The 21,998-nt window shown below is 41.7% G+C and overlaps 1 protein-coding gene across 1 annotated transcript in view; it reads right to left on the minus strand.

The window, feature by feature from the left end:
- Positions 1-4,202: 4,202 nt before the first annotated feature.
- The window catches only part of sema3ab (sema domain, immunoglobulin domain (Ig), short basic domain, secreted, (semaphorin) 3Ab), a 33,625-nt gene continuing 15,829 nt past the window's right edge, over positions 4,203-21,998 (minus strand). Inside the window, exons 5-17 of the mRNA XM_050073485.1 lie at positions 20,762-20,852; positions 19,849-19,968; positions 18,382-18,524; positions 14,417-14,531; positions 14,237-14,306; positions 13,981-14,125; positions 13,656-13,875; positions 13,443-13,534; positions 13,310-13,351; positions 12,485-12,642; positions 10,634-10,701; positions 8,652-8,797; positions 4,203-8,353 (exon numbers count right to left, since the gene is read on the minus strand). Of these exons, the coding sequence (XP_049929442.1) occupies positions 7,823-8,353; positions 8,652-8,797; positions 10,634-10,701; positions 12,485-12,642; positions 13,310-13,351; positions 13,443-13,534; positions 13,656-13,875; positions 13,981-14,125; positions 14,237-14,306; positions 14,417-14,531; positions 18,382-18,524; positions 19,849-19,968; positions 20,762-20,852 (1,941 nt within the window). The 3' untranslated portion in view covers positions 4,203-7,822. The remainder of the gene's footprint in view (positions 8,354-8,651; positions 8,798-10,633; positions 10,702-12,484; positions 12,643-13,309; positions 13,352-13,442; positions 13,535-13,655; positions 13,876-13,980; positions 14,126-14,236; positions 14,307-14,416; positions 14,532-18,381; positions 18,525-19,848; positions 19,969-20,761; positions 20,853-21,998) is intronic.

The raw sequence follows: 21,998 nt of genomic DNA on the forward strand, positions 1-21,998 counted from the left end.
TACACCGATGCCTCTTCCCCACAGCGGCAGTTAAAGGATGCAGTGGCAGTAAAAAAGATGATGAGTGTCTGAGGAAAAGAGTCAGATGCATTGTGTGTGTCTGCATGCAAACATGTGATCTTATATATTCGCTCAGCTGCCTGCCAGATGACTCCGAATCCTCACCTTTCTGTGGAAGAGTGTTCCTGGGAAAGACGAGTTTCACATGATGAATCAGACAAGATGAGTTATCGCACTCAAGTTTTATTGAAACTCTCTTCACTTATTCTGCGTCTACATTACATGCAATCAATGCAGTCAGATTTTCTTTCCCATACCCACTGAATGTACTTTATCTTATGTTTTGTATCAGCCCCACAAAAAAGAAAAGCTCTTTGAGTTTAATTTAACACAGGTGAATTAAATTGAACTGTAATAACTAAAAGTCAAATGCTTATAGATGTGTTCAAAACTTCTGATTAAAAAAAATAACTTCACAAACAAACAGTCCCCGAGGTAACAGAGCAGTTTCAGTGCAATAAAAGCAGCAAGAAGGTCATTAACTTCTCTCTAATCTCTGTATTCTTGCTCTCCCACTGTGTCCCTCATGTGTCAGTTTTTCCATTGAGTCTAGTGGTCCTTTGTGTGAGTGTCAGGGCGGTCCTTCTCACTCATCCATAGCTTTGGCTCTGAGTCAAGGAGGGGGAGCAGCTATTTTCCATCAGACAGAGTGGGATGCAGGAATTGAACCGGATCGAAAGAAGTCCCCTTCAGCCACCGGAGGGCAGTCATGCTCTGTGTTACAGACTTGAATGCCAAAGCACAATCCTATCAAGGATTTTAGTGTTAGAGACAGACGGGGTAAAGCTCTGAAAAAGCTCTACTTTGCTTTGATGATGACATGATCAAAGTGTGTACTGTATGCTGCAATTTAGCATCCATCCATCTGTCTCTGTTTCTACTTAAGCACTGTCTGCATTTTTGCTTTGTGGGGATAAATGTTACTGCCAAGATCTATTATGATGTCATAGTAATCAAAACTAAATATTGCTATAGCATATGTTATAGTACACATACTTGTGTCCACCCTGTGATGTTAGGAGTTTGACTTCGGATCACTAATTACCGGTGCCAGACCATGGTCAAGAGCAGGGTCACAAAGGGAGCATGTGTGAGGGTATGGCTACCTTGGGGACACATTTCAGACAAAAGACCAGCAAACTAGGGACAGCTTGTCCAATTGGGGACAAAAGCTGTGGCCCCAGTTCATAAAAAGCTGAGTTTTGGGTCAGTGGTTAGTGTTTGTGTTAGGCAAGTAGTGATTAGGGTAAGTCTCCAGGAAATTAATGTAAGTCTATGTGTTTTCCCCAAAAGTGACCAAAGTAAACATGTGCGGGTGTGCCTGTGTGGGTGTGTGTACTTGTACATGCTATTCAGTGAGGACCAAAAAACATATTTTGGCAACAGAGTGAGGACATTTTTGCAAAGTGAGGACATTGTTGGCTGGTCCTCCCATTTTCAAAGGCCTGTTTGAGGGTTAAGACTTGGTTTTAGGACTCAGGTTAGAATTAGGTTTAGGTTAGGGTAAGGGTTGGGGTTAGGCATTTAGGGTAGGGGAAGGGGCTAGGGAATGCATTATGTCAATGAGGGTCCTAGCAAAGATAGAAGTACAAAAATGTGTGTGTGTGTGTGTGTGTGTGTGTGTTCTTCGAGCCGACACCATCAGCACTCGAACCTCTCAGTAATGTTCCCTTTGAAGTGTCTGACTCATGAGCTCCCACAGCAGCAGTTGAAGTGACTACAGAGGTCAAGGTCAAAGCCCAGGTGAGACATATGCTCACTGACCTCTGACCTTAGATCAAAGGTCACCAAATGTGTCAACAGAGGCTTTATTGTGATAAAGCGAGTCTGTTGTGTTTTCAACTGCAGCCTCAGCACTGCCATATCTGTCCCAAGCACCTATAGCTATCACTATACAGTGGCGTGCAAAAGTTTGAGCACCCCTGGTCAAGATTTCGTTTACTGTGAGTAGTTAAGTAAGTGGAAGATGAACTGATTTCCAAAAGGCATGAAGTTAAAGATGAAACATTTCTTCAACATTTTAAGAAAAAATACTTTTTAATTTAAATCTTTAACAGTTTCAAAATCAGAAACTGCCTGAAGCAAAAGTTTGGGCACCCTGCATGGTCAGTGCTTAGTAGCAGCCCCGTTAGCAAGTATCACAGCTTCTAAATACTTTCTTGTATCCAGCTAAGAGTCTTTCAATTCTTGTTTGGGGGATTTTCACCCAGTCTTCATTGCAGAAGGCTTTTAATTCTGTGAGTCTTTTGAGGTTTGTCCACAGATTTTTAATTATGTTTATGTTGAGGAACTGTAAGGGCAAAACCTTCACTTTGTGCCTCTTGAGGAAGTCCGTTATGGATTTCGAGGTGTGTTTAGGATCATTGTCCTGTTGTAGAAGCCATCCTCTCTTCATCTTCAGCTTTTTTTACAGATGCTGTGATGTTTGCTTCCAGAATTTGCAGGAATTTACCTGAATCCATTCTTCCCTCCACCTGTGAAACATTCCTTTTGCCACTGGCTGCAACACAAGCCCAAAGCATGATTGATCCACCTCCGTGTTTAACAGTTGGACAGGTGTTCTTTTCATGAAATTTTGCACCCTTTTTCTCTCCAAACATCCCTTTTCTTACTGCCTCCAAAAGTCCTATTTTAACTTCATTTCTCCACAGGACTCATTTCCAAAAAGCATCAGGCTTGTTTAGATCTCCCTTTGCAAACTTCTGACACTGAATTTTGTGGTGAGGACACAGGAAAGGTTTTCTTCTAATGACTCCGCAATGAAGGCCATATTTGTACAGGTGTCGCTGCACAGTAGAACAGTTCACCACCACTCCAGAGTCTGCTTAATCTGTCTGTATGTTCTTTGAAGTCAAACAATGGTTTTAATTTGCCTTTCTAACAATCATACAAGCAGCTCTCCAGGAGTGTTCTTGGTCTTCCAGACCTCATCTTGACCTTCACAGTTCTTGTTAACTGCCATGTCTTAATTACATTACCAACTAAGGAAACAGCTACTGTCTTATAGTGTTCTACAGCTTAATGGGCATCAGTTATTTTAGTTTTCAGAGAGCAAGGCAGCTTTTAGAGTAGCCCATGGCTGCTGATTGTCAGAACAAGGTTTCAGGAGTCAGAGCATTTATAAAGCTGTGAAATGTGCATCACCTGGCCTTTCCTTACGATGAATGTGAATAAGCCATAACCCTGACATACCAATTAAGGTCTGAGACCCTTTGTTAAAGTTGTCTGAGAGCTCAAATGTCTTGGGGTGCCTGAACTTTTTCATGGTATGCCTTTCCTTTTTTCACTCTAAAATTGTATATAACAAAAATAATGATAATAAGAATGTTTCATCTTTAACTCCATGCTTTTGGGAAATCCGTTCATCTTCATTTGACCAGGGGTGCCCAAACTTTTGCATGCCACTGTATGCTATACAAACAGATGGGGTATACATGTGCTTTCCTATTGAAACCACCAGAGGACAGTAGTAAAACACAGTTCATATTTTGGAGCAGGAGCTATTGACATGAAGTTCTGTCAAGCCCTGGAGAGGAGCTATTTGATTTCAAGATGTTGGTTTTCTGTTGTTGTTTTCAGCTTCAGTTGTAGACACTGAGAGCCAAAGTTGTGCTGTATCTTTAACCACCAACTCCTTTTCGGTATGCAAATACAACAGTTGGGCTCCAGTGAGAGACTGTAGGGGACCTCATGTTTTATTCACATCACATCACACATCAAGGTCTTCATAATAACTTACAGTAATTCCTCCACTGCCTGAGGCATGCCATAGCACACAGCTCCGCTTTTCAATACACATAAGGAGCTCTTGAGCTGAGTGATATTCTTTCTTACCTACTTAGATTTTTAATATATTATCGGTTATGTTAATGACTTGTTAATTCAATCATTAATTAGCCTATTCTCTGGCGTCAGTAAAGTTTATTTCTTCTGATATAATAGCTAATTAAATAAACTTCAATATTAAGGACAAGTTTGTAAAAGTTTTTCTCATTAATATGGAAATGTATGCAGCAAGGTGCTCCGCCATCTAATCTGATCATCTACGCTACGTGAAATTTTCTTTCCACTAACCACATACCATGATAGCAGCAGGACACAGCACATTAAAAATAGATTTAATGAAACCAACACTTCATGAAGAGACATTTATTAGATCAGTAGAATACATCACCAACATCATCATCATGCCAAAAAGCAGCAGCAGCAGCAGCAGCACTTCATTTCCTCACGTCCACTGTATGTATGTCCAAGACAGACGCAGTGAGGCACCCTATATTTTCTCTTTATCATGATGATGTTATCATATGCCCATCTCTACTGAAAGTTCCACAGCTCTGGTGTTGATCTTGTCCTGTTAGCCTTAAATAGCTCTCTCACGGGTGGCTCCAGCTGTTTCTCATCTTCCTCCATCGTGGCTTCCGAAAAAGCAGATGAGGTTTGTAAACACTCACTAGACAAGGTCATCTGACATACTGATGTGTTGCAATGCTCAGTTGGCATTGTTCAATGTTGTTGTTCGCCGTCATTAACGGGTCTGTGGATGTTAAAATCCACAACGAGATCCTGTTTAGATCTTGTTTATATTATTTTTTATGAATACCTACCTCAGGAATGATCAATTATACAGTTTAGAGTCCTAACAGAAATAGTATGTACATCTTTGAAATAGTTAATATTGTGTACTGCATAAGCAAACAACAGAATAACAGTGACAACACCAGACTAGTATATCATTGCTATAGCAAAACAGGAACACTACAATAGTATTCACATGCACTAGTACACAGTGTCATACTTGTCAAACATAGACCATAGTATTTATATTTACATAATGTTCACAGCTACATTCCAGGTTTGTGTTGGTGCATTGTATAATAAAGGATTGTTATAATCAGACAAAATTCGTTTTTATGTAACATGCAGTGAGATGAAGTTGTTACACTGCGCTGCCTGTGAAGAATATGAATATGAGGCAATAAATGTGAAAGAAAAATACAGTATGGATACTGGGTTATTGCTCAGTGCATTTGATATGTAGGTAATGCATGTGATATTGACTGATATTGATAAATAACTTCCAGTCTTACTACAGTATTTGTGATAATACAGTTATTTCAAAGGAATACTTCACCCACAAAATGACCATTTGTATATTCATTGGTAATGCAGTGCTAATTTCTCACATGCCTCCATGGAAAAAGGCAAACATATACATTTATTGACTGACTGGGCACCACGTAAAACTATATCAAAACATCAGTTTACAAACTACCGCACAACATAGTCGTATGCTCAGTACTTCACACATATACTTTTGCTCGACCCTTATTATTTAAAAGTGAACTGAACGTGATGTATGCTCTCTTCAAAGCCAGACTCCAATACTCCAAATTTTTAGTCAATGCATGTGTTTTGGAAGCAAATATATCAACACATAATCACACCTAACTGATCAGATATCAATGCTTTCTAAGTGGCTGTATACATCAACATATGATGTGCTAGGTACCCCTCCTGCGTCAGCTTTGAACAGTCAGGGACAGCATGCCAATTTACGCTCCGTTCCAGCTTCTGTTGTTAGAGCAAATGTACAGTTTCTGCTCATGCAGTGTCTTTCAAAATGAATTTAGAACATAGGTACAAACTTTGTTTTTAGACTTACTTCCTTAAGTTTGGGCGACAAAAGTATGTGGTTAGGTTTTGAAAAAATGTCATGGTTTGGCTTAAAATAAGTATGTCTGTTACTAATGTAATGTCATGTCGCTAGCATAGTATGCTACACATGCTAGCACACTATGTTGTTATTATAATAATTAAACCGATTTTTGATTTCACACAAGACATGAACAGCGGCCTCCCAGGCAAAAGTCCAGAGTTTGTTTGACCAATCCACCTCCACTCCTGTGTGTCTTATATGGACTTACTTGCTCTTTATACTATGGTAGTTGCCCAGAGCATCAAAAAATGCCTTTGTGCATCAGTATCTAATGCCATTGGTCATGCTGTGCTACCTTAAATTTGTGAAGAAGATGTTGTTTTTCTTGCATTCCTCCATGGGAAAAGGTAAACCTATAGCTTTATTGATGGATTGGGCACCATGTTTAGCAGCAAAACTATATCAAAACATCTGTTTACAAGCTCCTGCACAACTCGCGCAGTATAAATCAAGTCTCATTTATCCGGTCATATGCTCAGTATTTCCCAAACACAAACACGCACTTTGCTAGAACCTTACTATTTAAAACTGAAGCTAAAGTAAAACGTATGTATGCTCTCTCAAAGCCAGACTCCAATACTAAGGTTTATTTTAGTGAAAATACATGTGTTTGTGAAGTATTGAGCGTACAACTGAATAAATGAGGCTTGGATTTTAACAGCCTGAGTTGTACAAGAGTGTAAACGGGTGTTTTGATATAGTTTTGCTGTTAAATGTGGTCTCCAGTCAATCAATACATCAATATGTTGGACTTTTTCAGTGGAGGCATGCAAGAAAAATTAAGTTTTCTTTGCTTCATGACTAATACTTATACAAATGGTAATTTTGTGGGTGAAGTATTCTTTCAAAAGATTGGTCCTGTAAATCAGATTAATCAAACCAAGCAGAAAAAAAAAACCCTGCACATTGAAAAATATTTTCACAATGTACATGATTGTATATCAATAAATACACATATAGAGGAAACAAAGTGAATACAAATCAAATGAACATGGAAGAACTCAGTATGACATTTCATGCACTGAGATGATGCAGTTGGCAGACGTCCCTATGGAGTGACAGTCAACTTTACGACTGTTGACATTGGAAGGAATCTGATGATTCAAAAAAGTAGATGAACAAAACAGAATAATAAAACCTGACTTTGTTTGGGAAGCTTATCTAGGGCGTAGACACACAGGCTAGTACAAAATCTCCCTGTTTACAACGGCTTTCCAAAGACTTTTTCTTAAATAAATTTCTATCTGGGGGAAACAACATAAAGCAACAAGACGACTGCAAGCCATTCCCTTTAGTATAAGGAGACGTCATAGAATACAGTATTTACACATCTTAGCTACATAGTTGTATTTGTTGACAAATGGTGACCGTTGCTTGCAGTTTCTTGCAGTGTTTGGGCATTTTTCTTTCTTGTGTTGACTGATTTACCATCTATAATACCAAAAATTACCAAATATCCCATTTGTGCTTTTCATGAGCTTCACTTATTTTGTGCTTGTAATTCCACTGTAAGTCCATTTACTGTTTTTAATACAACCCCACCTCCTCTTCTTTCATATTTGTGAAGTAAAAAAAGAAATTATCTGGTATTTTTTTTAGGTATCTACTTAGTTTCACACTGATAAAGACACCTAACTAGCATGCCATGAGACAATGCCATTGACATCTCAACGTGGAGTCAGTCATGTCTGTAGGGTGGGTATATGTATCCAGTTCTTGTGCTGGTTTGACATTGTCCCTCTGCAGTGTCCAGGCCACAGAGGCCAGCTGAGATAATATGCTCAAATGGTCTGGCGTGATACAACATCCCGTTCCCCGCGGTCCTCTGTGCTGTCGTACTGTAAACATGGCTGCCCACGCACAGGACACACCAGCCAGCAGATCAGGATAGTGTTAGCTTTTTTTCCAGTTTAACTTTTCTACCCAGTCTTTGTGGAAGATGTCTGTATCTCAGTATGAAGGAGAAACGTGGGTATGTTAATCGAGGTTACAGAATGAGGGTGTGGTTTCAGGTTTGGGTGTTAAAAGTCAAAGGGTTATGGGTCAGACACTGCGGGGAGCCCTCTCCAGTTCATGGGTCCTGCGGTTGCGTCCCTTCTGCCTCTCTTGCAGGTGTTTCCACTTGGCTGCCAGTCCTTGAGCGTGCATGTGGCTGCGAGGGTTCGCAACCTTCTGCTGCTGTTGGTGCTGGTGTATTTGTACTTGCTGCACCAGGTGAGCTTTCTGCTTCCTGTGCTTTCTCTCCCTTTTCCATACCTGCTCGCAGAACTCGTCCACACTGTTCAGAGTCGGGTGGTTGACCAAAGACAGGAAGTCTCTGTACCACAACTTTTGATTGGGAGTTTCTTGAGGTGGGGTAAGATCCGGGGCAGGGACGCTGGCTGTGGCCTCTTCATCCCGGTGTAGCAGATCCTCCAGGCGCTCGGTGTCAATGACCTCCAATGTCACCTTCAGAAGTGTCTGCATGAAGCCGTGCTCCACCGCCTGGCACAGGTAGATCCCAGAATCCTTCTTGCTAAGTGTGCGAATCAGCAGGCCCTGGTCTGTGCGGATGAAACGTTCCTCTGATTTGATCTGCAGAATGAGAAGATTGAAAGCAACAGAGACACAGAGATAAAGATGGGAATGATTAGGAGATTCAGCAGTTCCCAAATATCTAATCAGCTCTGCCTCATGGCTGTTTTGATTACACAAAATTTATTTGACTTTAATCAACTATGGCATCAAATATTATTAAAATATGATACTGTCTACTTTCTACAATCATCTTCATAATGAAATACCATCAGTCATTATTTATCTGCTTTGCAGACTAAGTGCATCAGAGTCTATTTCAATAAAAAAGATGAAGTTCAGCCGAGGTAAACCCAACCTCTTGTTTGCGGTCATCAGTCGAGCGCTGATACTGCCAATACGTCAGGGCTCTCTGGGACTTGGGACTGCACTCAAGGAAAGTGCTGCTGTTCTCCACACCATACACAGTTTTGTCCAGGAGAGTTGTCTGCCCACTTAGTTCATCTGGTGTAAGACAAAAGCCCAAAACAGAACATATTACTCAAAGGAGTATAGGGGGCACGCACCAAACGAGGAGGTTGGAGGCTCACCAAGAAGAAAAGTTTGAGCTAATTTTTTAATTTCCTGTGTTCTGGTAATTTTTATGCATCAATTTGGGGTACTTTTGCTACTAGAAAAATATGGTATAAGAGGGGTTGCATTGGATTGGGTAAAAACCTATATGGGACACAGGCGGGCAGTTTGTGCAAATGAGTGATTATATATCATCATGCCTAGATATAACTGTTGGGGTTCCACAGGGGTCAGTATTAGGTCCCAAACTGTTTATTTTGAATATAAATAATATATGTATGGTGTCCAGAAAATTAATATGTGTTTTATTGGCAGACAACACCAGCAGCTTTTGGAGAACGTCACGACAGAAAGAGTAAATTAAAACAATGGTTTAAAATAAATGAATTGTCTTTAAATTTGTTTGGAAACCGCAGTACAGACACAGAAGTACAGATGATGGCTGATAATGTTAATGTGGAAAGAGTCTATTAAACTAAATTTCTGGGTGTGATTTTAAAAGCCAAAATCTGTTGGAAACCTAGGATCAATTGTGTAAGAACAAAGCTGGCAAAGAGCATTGTTAAAAGAAGAAATGTAAGGAGTAGGGACATAAAAGTTTTACTTCTACCTAGTCCTTTTTGGACATTTTTTTCTTTGTCTTGTTTGTTTTTTTAATTTATTTTTGGTATGATATAAAGTCGTTCATTCATTCATTCTGTCATGTATATGGGGGATGCACATGTTCTAGTATGAGTGGCCCAAGTTTGTTAAACTAAACGATTTTTGTAAACTGTCCCTGCTTTTCTGCCTTTCTGTAACCGAAATGTAAAAATCATTACCTTACACGTACTGCCTTAGAAAGGGGCCTGGATTTAGTTTTTTCAGTGACTGCATTTTAGATTATTTCCTCACGTTATCCTGTCTCTTGTCTTATCACACTCAATCATGTGCCGAACAGGCAGCCCCACCACAGAGGCAGTCGTTGGAGGAAATGGGCTGTAACTAAAATCTGGGTTTTATACAGTCAAGTAGGTGCAATGCTATTCAGTCTGGGAGTTTTTGCTCTTTAAAATCAGTGTTCTTCTGATTGATCTCCTAAAGCCTGTTGTAAATTTAACAACTCTGACTCCAGTAAAGGCTGCTACACTATATTGTTATTCCCTCCTCATTTTCTCAAAACACTTTGTTCATTTAGTCTTTTATTTATTGAGTTCTGCGGCTGGTTTAAAACATATAACCAAAATTGTTGCTGCCTGCTGAATGGGTATCAACAGGTAACAATATTTTTCACGTGTCTGAATTCCTCCTCCCGAAATCAGCAGCTTTCGATAACACTTTTTTCCTTTTGTTCTTCTCATTTAACTGAAAGAAACATATAATCACAGCGTATTAGACACCAGCGTGAGTCCTGCTTTTGTACTAAGACCACTAACAGGGCAGTCGTGGAGGGCTTGGCGACAGACAGGAGGCTCGGTGGAATCCTGACCATGTTAATTATAAGCTTCACATGGACCGACTCTAATCTTCACACCACCAGAGACACATAAAACGCAAACATTCTCTACTGGTTTGATCGCTTCAGGAAAGGCCAGCGGCTGCTTTTTATGTTCAAAGAAAAAATAAATCCATAAAACAAAAGCTCTTCTCCATATATCATTTAGAAGTTAAAAAAACATAATATTATTAGTCATAACAATAATTTCTGTACTAAAACCAACACAAACATGTGTTATTACACATTGTTTTGACTATTCCATAGTTTAAAATGTCTTTTCATTTATGTACCGTGGTGTTGCAGATCTGAGCACTGTGTGAGTGGGTCTCCGTTCCTGATGTCTTGCCTCCTTGTTCTCCTGCAGAAACACAAATATAAACACCTTCATGAGTCAGCAGACACACCGGCTTCTTTGTATGTGTGTGAGAGAACATGTGAGCACAGGGAGTTTGTGTGTGTAGGTGTGTGTTTGAACGTGGAGGCCAACACAAACAAATAAACTAACAGCAGGCAGCCCATAGCATTGTTAAGACACTTTAATTATAGGGTGTGTATGACAGAGGAATTCAAACCTAATCAATCATTTCAGCTTGATGTCTCTCTGGGCTGCAGATGCAAAAGAGATGGGGCTTCAAGTGAAGTGTGAGACATAACCCCAACGATATTTTCTGTAAACAATAATTGTAGAAGCTACGGAGACGCCAGAGCAAACTGGTAACTTCACTCCCCTTTGCTTCCCCATTGTTCTAACCCAGTGCTGGTGTGTTGGTAATTGGAGGTAAGAGTTTGCTCTGGCTGTGTTATGTTTGAATGTAGGACTCTGGAGTCCAACTAACAGCGAGAACAGGATACTGTGCGCAGCTAGCATTCAAATCAATAAGCCCCATGGAGCTGTGAGTGGGAGGCAGCACACAGAGCACACACATGAGCACACACAGATTGGTCCACTACTACGTACAACCGCGCTACCGCCGAACCTCCAACACCTACCTCACCCCTGGTTCACCCAGACAGCCTCCAGACATCACTGACACTGGGTCTCATTTACAGTAAACACATGAGGCAGGTTATATTTCTAGCTCTCTGGTAGAAATACGACCCTCTACCTTTAGGGGGTTTTGGCAAATATACAAAGCCTGCACTATAAGCGTGCCCTAGCTCCAGCCCTCAATCGCGGTCTGACTGCATATGTCCTCAATCACGATGTGAAAAGCCTTCTATATGATCTGGTTTTACGTCTGTAAAATAAAGTCAATATGTTAAACAAAAGTAATTCTTAAACAAGCATGATTCAAACATGTGTTGTACATTTAGTATGTTTAAATCTAAAGCAGGTTGCTCTCATGCAAAACACAAACACACCTTTCTGTTGAGGTTGTTCTTTTCATAAGACACGCACAGTCTAAGTGCGCTACTTGCAGCGTGTTACAGTTGACCAATCAAATTGAATGCGTATGGACCGAATTCTGACAACTTGCAAATGCATTGTATTGCGAAGATTCTTTAAATAGTCATTTTTAGCCTTAATGATAACATTTAAAGACACGGTGGTCTGACCTATCTGAGATTTTTGCTTTGGTGATGTACCCACAGAAGAGCAAACTCCAAAGCTGTTCTCCTCAGCATTGGTTTTCTCAGGGTACTCCGGCTTCCTCCCACAGTCCAAAGACATGCAGGTTAACTGATGACTCTAAATTGCCTGTTGGTGTCAATGTGAACGTGAATGGTTGTCTGTCTCTATGTGTCAGCCCTGTGATAGTCTGGCGACCTGTCCACGGTGTACCCTGCCTCTCGCCCAATGTCAGCTGGGATAGTCTGGTGGTGGCAAGGTAAAGTGGTGAAATATATTCTAAATATAATGTAGACCCCAGGTAGTGTTTTATGTGTGTGACACAGGGATTTTCTACCTAAAAATTACTGTAAACAAACATTATGCTTCAATCTATACCAAGCCAGGTATGTTAAAGTGTCTGCTTCTATTTCATGTTGGAACTATCATACTGCATTTGGGGCAAACTTCAAAAATACCCACTCAGTGTTTTGAGCACTGATTAGCCACTGTGTACAAAGTGTCAGGCAGCTTGTAAAACACAATGGCACGGTGGTGCCTTGACATGAATGTGGAAGTATGTGTTCAGTACCTCTTAGCCATGGGAAAGTATCTGGAGCACTCGGCGCCATCCCATGCACAGTAAGGGTCCCTTGCGAGGCAGCATTCAGCGCAGGCCTTCCCATAGACCTCACACCTATGCAAAGGCATCTGGGACACACCAATGTCTGAACCGAGGTACAGTTGTTGCTGTGAAGGTAAAGAGAGAGAAAGGTTTCATTCTCAAGATCATATACTTTATGCCTTAGGGAGCTGTGATTTAGGTTTTACTTCTGGATGAGCGATGTGCTTTGAGAAATACCCCTATGTTTGTCTCGGCTTGTGTGCGTCAGTGAAGTGAAAACACAAGTAAGGAATGTGGTCAAACCATTTTTACTACAGGTGCTCAGGTACCGTCCTACCTGTCAATTAGCTGTCTCGTTTTGTCTCTCCCTGCCATTTAAGTTGACGAGCTAACTGTTGCCTGAAAGCCAACAATTGAGATCTTTGTGCGATAAAATCTTTCATCTTAAACTGTTTTAGACAAGCACGTCTTTATTTTGTATTTCAGCCAAGCAGCGAGGTGTGTCACCTGTGAGGTGAAGCTCTCACTCTCTAACACAGGTTTGTCAGGCACACGCAAAAACAGCTCTCGCTTGTAACATTTTTCATTATGTGTCGAATCTCCACAGGTTTCTCCCCAATGCAATCTCGGAGGCTTATCTGCAGCCTCCACTGAACTCATTTACCGAGGTAATATTCTCTATCAGAGTTATCTTGATATAGCTTGAGATCTCCTCTTTGTCTACACAGCTCTGTTCTGCTACACGTGTTGCTATAGCTTCATTTTACATGCAATAAAAAGGACAATAAATACCTGTTTTGTCGAAAGTTCCATCGCTGTTATGGCTGTTGGCTCCTGAAAGAAAAAAATGATAGAGAAATTATACAAACTTTCCTTTCCTTTCCACTTTCAATCCTTTCATATGATTGACAAGAAAATAACCTACTCTGAAGACAGTCATTTCTTCCAGTAGGACTTCCTCCAGGTCATGCCAGGAGCCTCTGGGGATGGATACCACTTTCAGTATCGTCCCCATGTCTACCACACAAATCAAACACATGCATCTTGAGTTAATATCCACTCTGTAGCACACGTGTATCCATCTATCAGTCAATAAACCACTTGCAGTTTACACTATACAGTATCTGTAAGTGTGTACCTGTTCCTATGAACATGACGTCATACTGGCCATCTTCTGCTTCTACTTTATCCACCACTATCTGGGTGAACTGGTAGTCCACATCTGTTTTGACTATGATTGGTCGATTGTTAATGGGGTATACGGGGTTGAACATGGCCGGGTGGCTTCTAGCAAAAGTTACGACTTCATCAGGAAGGTCCTTAGTTGTATCGAATCCTCCAAACGTCTTGCTCGGGCACTATAGAGAGAAAAAAGTTATCTGCTTTGTAGGACATGGAGGGGAATTAACTTTCAAGCTCAGCTCATAAGAGACACATCCCAGTTAAGAGTGCACTGTACTCACTGTGCCGGGCCGTGGGTATGGAACACGTCCCTGGAAGGGCACCCACTGATAGTTCGGTCCGTCTCTATGAGCGTAAGGACCCAGGAACACTCTCCTGATGTCTGTCATGCTGTACATACACACAGCTGAGCCTTTGAAGATGTTGCTAATGGGCAGAAAGAATGAGTCGGTTACAGAAAGGTCAGGTTTTTGTTGAAAACACAGGTCATGCATTCAGTGATTACAGATAAAACTATTACCATGTCAGCCACAGTACCTGGAAGTGGTAAATACTGCATAGATGATCGGGCTCTTAGGATCCTTTGTGCTCATGAGAAAAACATCCTCTGAAAGCCAAAGGGAAGACACTGAATATTACAGACGTATTCTCCACTGAAAAGATAGTATTTCCTCTCCAGGAAATATTGTGTGAAAGAGTGCTGGAACAATTACTCACGTAGTTCATCAAAGTGTGTGTCTATTCCATTACTGCCGGGCACAGAGCAAATGAGTCGAGCCTTCAAGAAGGTGGTCCACTTATTCACCAGACTCCTGTGACCTCCCAGGTCATTCTGTTGGGCAGATCACATGGAGAAGCTCAGCAAGGAAATTAATTACTTGGAAGTTACAGAAAAATCAAGACGATTACTGTTTTATTTTCCACAGTTCTCCTCCTTCTTTTACCATAGCATATACCAATATATCATCATACTCCTAAATTACTTTTCTGGCTTGCTATTTACATGCAGCTTTGTGTCTGTAAAATGAAAAAAAAAAAGTCATTGGCTATAATGTTGATGGAGGACTTGCATTGCCTAATTTCATACTCTACTGCTGAGCTGAGAATATATGGCTCATTACCCTCTGGCTGAATGAGGTGTGGTGTTCGCTTGATGGCTGGATATACAGAGCATGAGAACTGCCTACCCTATGCAACTGATTCTGTCTTCCCCCCTCTTATTCACATTAGAGCATACTATAGATACAATATTGTCATTCATATTATCAAACAGACATGGAGAACTGGTAATAAATAAAGATTGGACTAGTAGTGTATTCCAAAGCTTATGAAGAACCTTTTTAAAGACCTCCAGATTAGAGGTCATGAAAGCATAAATCTTCCTTACAAAGCTACAGCAGACAGTTTTTAAGATGGTTTACAAGGTCAGATCATGAGGGAATACATCTATGATAACACCAAAGGTGTGGACTCAAGTCACATGACTTGGACTCGAGTCAGACTCAGACTTAAAGGGGCAATAAGCGAAATTCATCATTTCTAGATTGAAGGAATTAAAAAATTGCTATGTGAAGAACTAGAGGTGTAATTTCATCTGGAGTATAGCATGACCTCACACACCCTCTCTCTGTGTTGATCTCCAGCCCATTGTTTACAAGCCGGTCCGGCTTGTAAACAATGGGCTGGAGAAGCAGGTTCCCGGAACGTTAGCATAGCAGCCGACTAGTGCAGGCTAACGTCCCCACGCCAGAGCTCGCCGGAGCCGAGAAGCAGGCTCCTGGAACGTTAGCATAGCAGCCGGCTAACGCTAACGTCCCCACGCTTCTCGGCTCCGACTCACTGAGCCTGGCGGAGAAGCGTGAGCCCGGCTCCCGGCTCAGTTGGAGCGTTAGCGTGGCAGCCGAGTAAGTGCTAATGCTAACAGGAAAGCAGGGAAATACAGCAGAGACCGAGAGTGAGTGAAAGACACTGATAACTGCTAAACTAAGTTGGCTGTTTAGGTTTTATTTCCTCGCCCCTGTGGTGAGTGAATCTGCCTACAGCGAAAGCGGGGGCTAACCGGTGCTTCCTCCTCAGGCTCCACTTCACTCAGCTACTAACACACCCAGTTAGCCTCCGCTAGCTTCCCAGCTAGCGGCTCTCCGTATGGATCCAACCGGAGCACCAAGCCCTGGTGTGTTATTCAGGTTAATGTGGGAAGAAGCAGCGGGTATATCGGGCAGCTGAGTGAAGCGGAGCCTGCGGAAGAAACACCGGGACCGTCTGGATGTGATAGTCCGTGGAGGTGCTGCGGTACTCACCGGCACAGACGAGGTGAGTGTGCCTGCTCTACAGGCAGTGCACAACAGCGAACCTAGCGGTGAAACAATTTTGCTTATTGCCCCTTTAAGTCACAAAATCAAAAAAGACTTGCAACTTAACTTGGACTTCAACACCAATAACTTATGACTTCACTTGTACTTGAGCCTTTGACTTAATAGTTCTTACTTCTAAGCCCAAATAATTAAAACTATGTTACTTAAAAAGTGTGCAACTAATAATTTGCTGAATAAGTCAACGGTAACTCTATTCATTCCTTGTGATTGGACACTTAATTCCCCAGATCCACTTTGTTTAAACCAATCAGAAAACATCCAGTCAAGTTGCAAGAGAGATCCATGAAGAACTAATGTTTTGTTACTGGGCGCCAGTTGGAAAAAATGATACTAAAGATAATTTTGTTTGGGTAGAAAAATTACGCAGTGATCAACAAAAACCAAACTGCAGTTCTTGGTCAAAAATTACTGACAGAGATACAACTTCCCGCAAACTTGTTATAACAAACAAATATAAATTTTAAAAAGCATTCTTGATTTTTGTAGATGTAATAATGTTACTACTCTGCTGTTAAAATGTCACTACATTTGGTGAAGAGTGTATTATGGCTTGTTTAGGACTTTAAACTCAACAAAGACTTTGGACTTGACTTGGGACTTGAGTGGAAAGACTTACTTATGACATGCACAACAATTACTTGTTCCCACCTCTGGGTAGTACACACACTTAACACTTAAACTGTCTTCAGAAGTCTTTACATTGACTGATTCTTTCTACTAATAGACACCCGGACAGCTAAAGGCAAAAACACACCAGCGCCGAACGGCACACGTCAAAAAATTTGCCCGTTATTTTCAATGTGTAACCCCACAGTGGTGGCAGCAACATGCACATTGCCACTCTGCAGCAACTTAAGCCACTGTCCTTTTTCCAGCCTCACCGCTCTTGAATTAAATGCATTTGTTCCTTACTCACTCTCCGCTTATACATACCAGCTCTTTTTCTCTGCTCCTATGGCTGCTCGAGTCCTCTCCTCACCACTGACGTATAAAGAGAACTCTGTAGCTCTCTCATGTGTGACAGAGTGGATGAGGAGACACTTGTTGTTGAGGTCGACAAATATCCCGAGCTAAACGACCCACAATCCTGTCCACATAAAGACAACGGCAAAAAGATATTGCCTGGCGAGTCATGGCTCTGGAGATCGACTCTTCAGGTGAGAAATCAAGTTTGATTAGGGGCCGTCCACACATGATTTTAAGCTAATTCATAGGCTGCACATGCAGCACGTGACGTGCCATGGAGGTACCCGTGTGTTTTCAGCTTTAGTGGGAAAAATATATTCCAGAAAGCTGATTTAAAACAGATTCAACAGACTATATGAAACATAAACTTTTTATTAATGGTGATTTAAAAATTTCAGTGCGGGATTTGTTCCTTTTAATTACTAAAAAAGCCTGTCATGAACCAAACATCCACTTTAAATGCATCTCCCCTTATCAATAACAGGTTTCTAGATGGTGTAAAGAAAGACAGCTGTCTCTAAAGTACTGTATGTTCCATTACACACCCTAATAATATGTGTCTGTGTGCTTCACAGTATAGTGTTTGTTTTCTAGCACACAGCACACAAACACAGAGGCACAAAGTGCTGGCTCATAAAAACTTGTTATTGATTTATGACAGTAAATTAGAATGTGTCCAAATATGCATAGGCCCAAATTAATACCACATCTTGCATAATGGATGGCTTGTCTTTCGTTGAGCGTAGCAGATTCCTGACATACTGGGTAATCACGCTGTTATGACAGAGGCACGACATGCAGCTAAATGGGAGGCTGAGGCTGGACATTACTCGCTGATCTGCAGTCAGCCTGGTGGATTCCTGCTTAATGAATAAGAAGAGGATTTTGGAACGTGAAAGCTGATACAAGGCCAGTGATTTAACATGACCATCCCCTGGAGCTAGAGCGTGTAGCAGGCCCAATGAGTGCCAAAGCCTGGCATTAGGATAACAGTGCCGCCATTGACAGCATCTTTGCCTCTCAGGTTCTGGTGACATTTAACATTTCTCTCAGGTTTCTGTCTTCGGGGGCTGATTGTACCACACACAACAAAGCCCACTCTTCTCCAGGCTAAAAATAATCACAGATAACAGCCCCTGAAACCTGCCATCATAAAAGCCACTCAGACACCCGTCAAGTGTTTTTCCAGATACAGAAGCTATTTCGTATAATGTCGGTGTGAGAGTGTGTGTGTCTTTGTCTATCTCCCATTGTGTGCGTCTGAATTTCCTTTGTGAGAGCCAGCTTGTGTGAGTGTGTTTGAATGGACATGTGGCTGTGTGTTAATGTGCGTATGCATACTTTGCAGAGCTGTCCAATGCGAGCATGTGTGGCTTTCCCAGCGTGCTCTCCATCGATAGCGTTTTCTTTGAAGAGCAGGTAGATTTTGTCGTCTTCTGGGTTGTCGCTTTCTGGAATCAGATGAACGCCCACAAACCTGGGATCTGCAACACACACAGCGACGCACATTTGAAATGATGAAAATCAAGGAAAGTATTATTTAGTGATATGTTTTACCTCAAGGCGTTTAATTATTTTGCACTTTTCACAGAAAAATTACAGTGCTTTGCAATAATACCATTTAGTAATAAATATCAAACAGACAGGACAGTAAACACAAGAGCAATAACGAAATCAAATAATGGGTATCCCTTCATTTTTAGAGAGATGCTTTAGGGGCTTCCCTCTTGTAGAGCCTGATAAGTAATAACAGAAGTTTTATATTAAATTCTAAACTTCAAATGCAGCCGGTGGAGAGAATCAGACACTAATGTGCAAGGAGCGCTCCTTGCTCTTCATCTTTGCAAGACAAGCAGCAATAGTTTGAGACAGGCAGAAAAGCTGCAGCTTCTGGGTGGGGTAGCCCCTCTGTGGGGAGTTTGCATGTTCTCCCCGTGTCAGCATGGATTTTCTCCGGGTACTCTGGCTTCCTCCCACCATCCAAAGACATGCAGGTTAATTGGTGACTCTAAATTGGCCGTAAGTGTGAATGTGAGCGTGAATGGGTGTCTGTCTCTATGTGTCAGCCCTGTGATAGTCTAGCGACCTGTCCAATGTCAGCTGGGATAGGCTCCAGCCCCCCCGTGACCCCTAACAGGATAAGCAGTTACGGAAAATGAATGAATGAATTATGGTTTGGCTTAAAATAAGTACTCACTTACTTATGTAATGTTTTGTCACAGGGCGTATGCCACATATATCATGTGTCATATGTCTATAGTCTCTAGTATACTGCACATATAAGCACACTGAGTTGCCATTAAAATACCTCGATTTTAGTTTCACGTGATCCATGACCAGCAATCTCCTGGGTGAAAGTCCAAGGTTTGTTTGCCCTAAGTGTCTACTACTGCCACTAAAGGGCACCTCTTTGCATCTGTGTCTGATTTCAAGGGCCACTGACCAAGTGCCAATGAAGAAAACACAAAACCCAGAGACTGCTGCAGGGTCATTTTTCTCTGAGACAGCAACAAGGACCTTCGTTTCATCTGTATTTAAACTGAGAAAAGTTTAGGATAATGTCTCTCATAGTCCATAGAGACCAGGCAATCTTTTGGGTTAGGAAGTTTTCTAGTACAGCTGAGTGTCATTCACACAAAAATGGAAAGCTATATTAAAACTACTGAGTTAAAGGCCTAAGGGTAGTTTACAGATAGAAAATAAAAGAGGCAAGAGTTGATGCAAAATCAAGGACTCAAAATATATTGCATATTTGAAACTACTTATGAATACAATCCCAGAGTCGGCCGGTGATTTTTCTTTTCTCACCATTTAGCCATCGGGAGTCGTGTTGCTCCGTCCTGATTGGGTGATGCTTTCCAAGAGTGCGAAATATGGCAAAGTCCCGCCCCATGAAGTCAGCTGATGTCCCAGCATACAGCTCTCCATCTGAGAGTAAGAGGAATGAAGCGTGTTAGTTTAGTGACGCCAGAAGAGAAAACAGTGTGAGGTGATTTCTCCCCGGTGATGCATGTGTAAAAGTCTGTGGAATTGTTCAGGGGCTTAGCAGTACAGGTAGACACGGCGTCCTGAGAGAACACAGACAGTGATGGACGTGATGAACATCAGGAGTGTGAAATTGACATTAACACAGTAGGCAGGGCTGAGAAGGGAGGCGAGGGTAGGGGTGAATGAATGGAGGGACACATGAGGAGGGACAGGACAGAGGTGTGAGACAGGGGGAGTACATAATAATGCTGGTGAGAGGGGAGAGAGAAAGGGGAGAGGCGATGAGGGGTGATGGGCTGGAAAATAGCCATCTGCTAGGTTAAACGGTGTGATATAACACAATGTGACTGGCAATAATTGGGGGTAGAGAGAAAAGACATGCTCACACAGTCCTGCTTTATTTGCCAAAAATTGAGATTGAGCACAAAGAAAACTCAATAAAGTGTCATCTGCAATGCACACCCAGCACTTAAAGGAGGCATATTCAGATTGAAATAGAGTTAACAGACCTGCCAATGAGGGGTTCCCAGTGTGTAAATACAAACTACAGAGCAGACCCACTTGTAATGAATGACAGGAGCACCCTGTTCTGTTATTCACATTTACTTCATACCCTATATATCTGTGGAAATGACAGAGTGAGGCAGAGGGTGTTTTCAGGACTCCCACGTTTTTATATGACCTTGCTCTAACACACAGAAGAACAGCACAGTGCGTCCGGTCTTACACTCACCAATTAGCATGGAGGCTGTGAGTAACTTGGGATCATAGGGACTCTTCCCACGACCATTTTCTATGAGAGGCTCCAGCCTGAATACGCTGTCCTGGACATGATGAGACAGAAAGTTACAAGAGTTGTAGTGAGCTTTCAAATACAGGGGTTCATGGTATTTTCAGGCCACACTTGTGCAAATTACACAGGAAGAAATGCTGGGATTCTCTCTTGGGAACCAGTTTTTGCTGTGACATCAAAGGTTGAGAGAACATTGTAGTGTTTTCTGAAAATGAGCACAGTCACGGCCCATAGAACTGAATTTTTGAGTCCAAACGGTTGGCTAATATTTCACAGTGAATCACAGAAAATGAGTGCAGCCATCAACAAATGACATTTTGGTTTTCCATATAAACTTCAATATGTTTTTTTGCTTGAATTAGTTTAGGAATGAAGCAAATAAAGAACACATTATGTGTCTCATGCTGCATGGAACATGTTTTAAAAACTAGAAAAGTGCACTCAGTAGAGCGCATATCTCCACCAGGTGGCCAAGTTCAAGGTCCACACAGTTTAATACATTCAGCATCAAACTTGTCTGCGGCCATGTCGTCAAGCTAGTTTGCTGTCTCGGTCAAGGAGCCACTGGAAACGGCACTTCAAAATAAAAGCACTGTGCCGTGTACTTAAAAATAAAGTGTGTTTTTCATAAACTTGACACGTTCAAAATTCACTTGCGGCCCATTCAGAGTGGACCCGCAACCCACGTTCGGACCACAACTCACCAATGGGAACCACTGTTTTAGAATCATTCCAGAAGCTAAAAAAAATGCACGCCTTGAGCTGCAGCGGGTTGCAAAGAGTAGATTGAGTCTTGCTAACAGGCACTGTACGTGAAATACAGGTACGATGCAGTTAAGAGGATGAATATGTTTTTATGTAATTAGCCCAGCTGTGCCCGATGGAATTGTCCCTCCCGGTACTCTTACAGTCAAGATGGCAGCAACAATAACAAAAGCGGCACTAATTTATCTCGTAACACGCCTAACTTTAGTGGATCACATCATACCAGCTATGGGATTAATCTGCAGATGCTCCAGTTCAAAGTGAGACCTGACTTTTGAATGTCTATACCAGACTATGGATGTCATTTTTGAGTCATGACAAAAGCCAAAATGTGGCCTGCGACAGACGGTATGTCCTGTTTTTCGCCGAGCCAATTTCCGGAAAACTTGTGGTGTCTACCAGCTGGTTAAGA

The sequence above is a fragment of the Epinephelus moara genome, chromosome 20 (genome assembly GCF_006386435.1).
Source record: "Epinephelus moara isolate mb chromosome 20, YSFRI_EMoa_1.0, whole genome shotgun sequence".
NCBI classification, from domain to species: Eukaryota; Metazoa; Chordata; class Actinopteri; order Perciformes; family Serranidae; genus Epinephelus; species Epinephelus moara.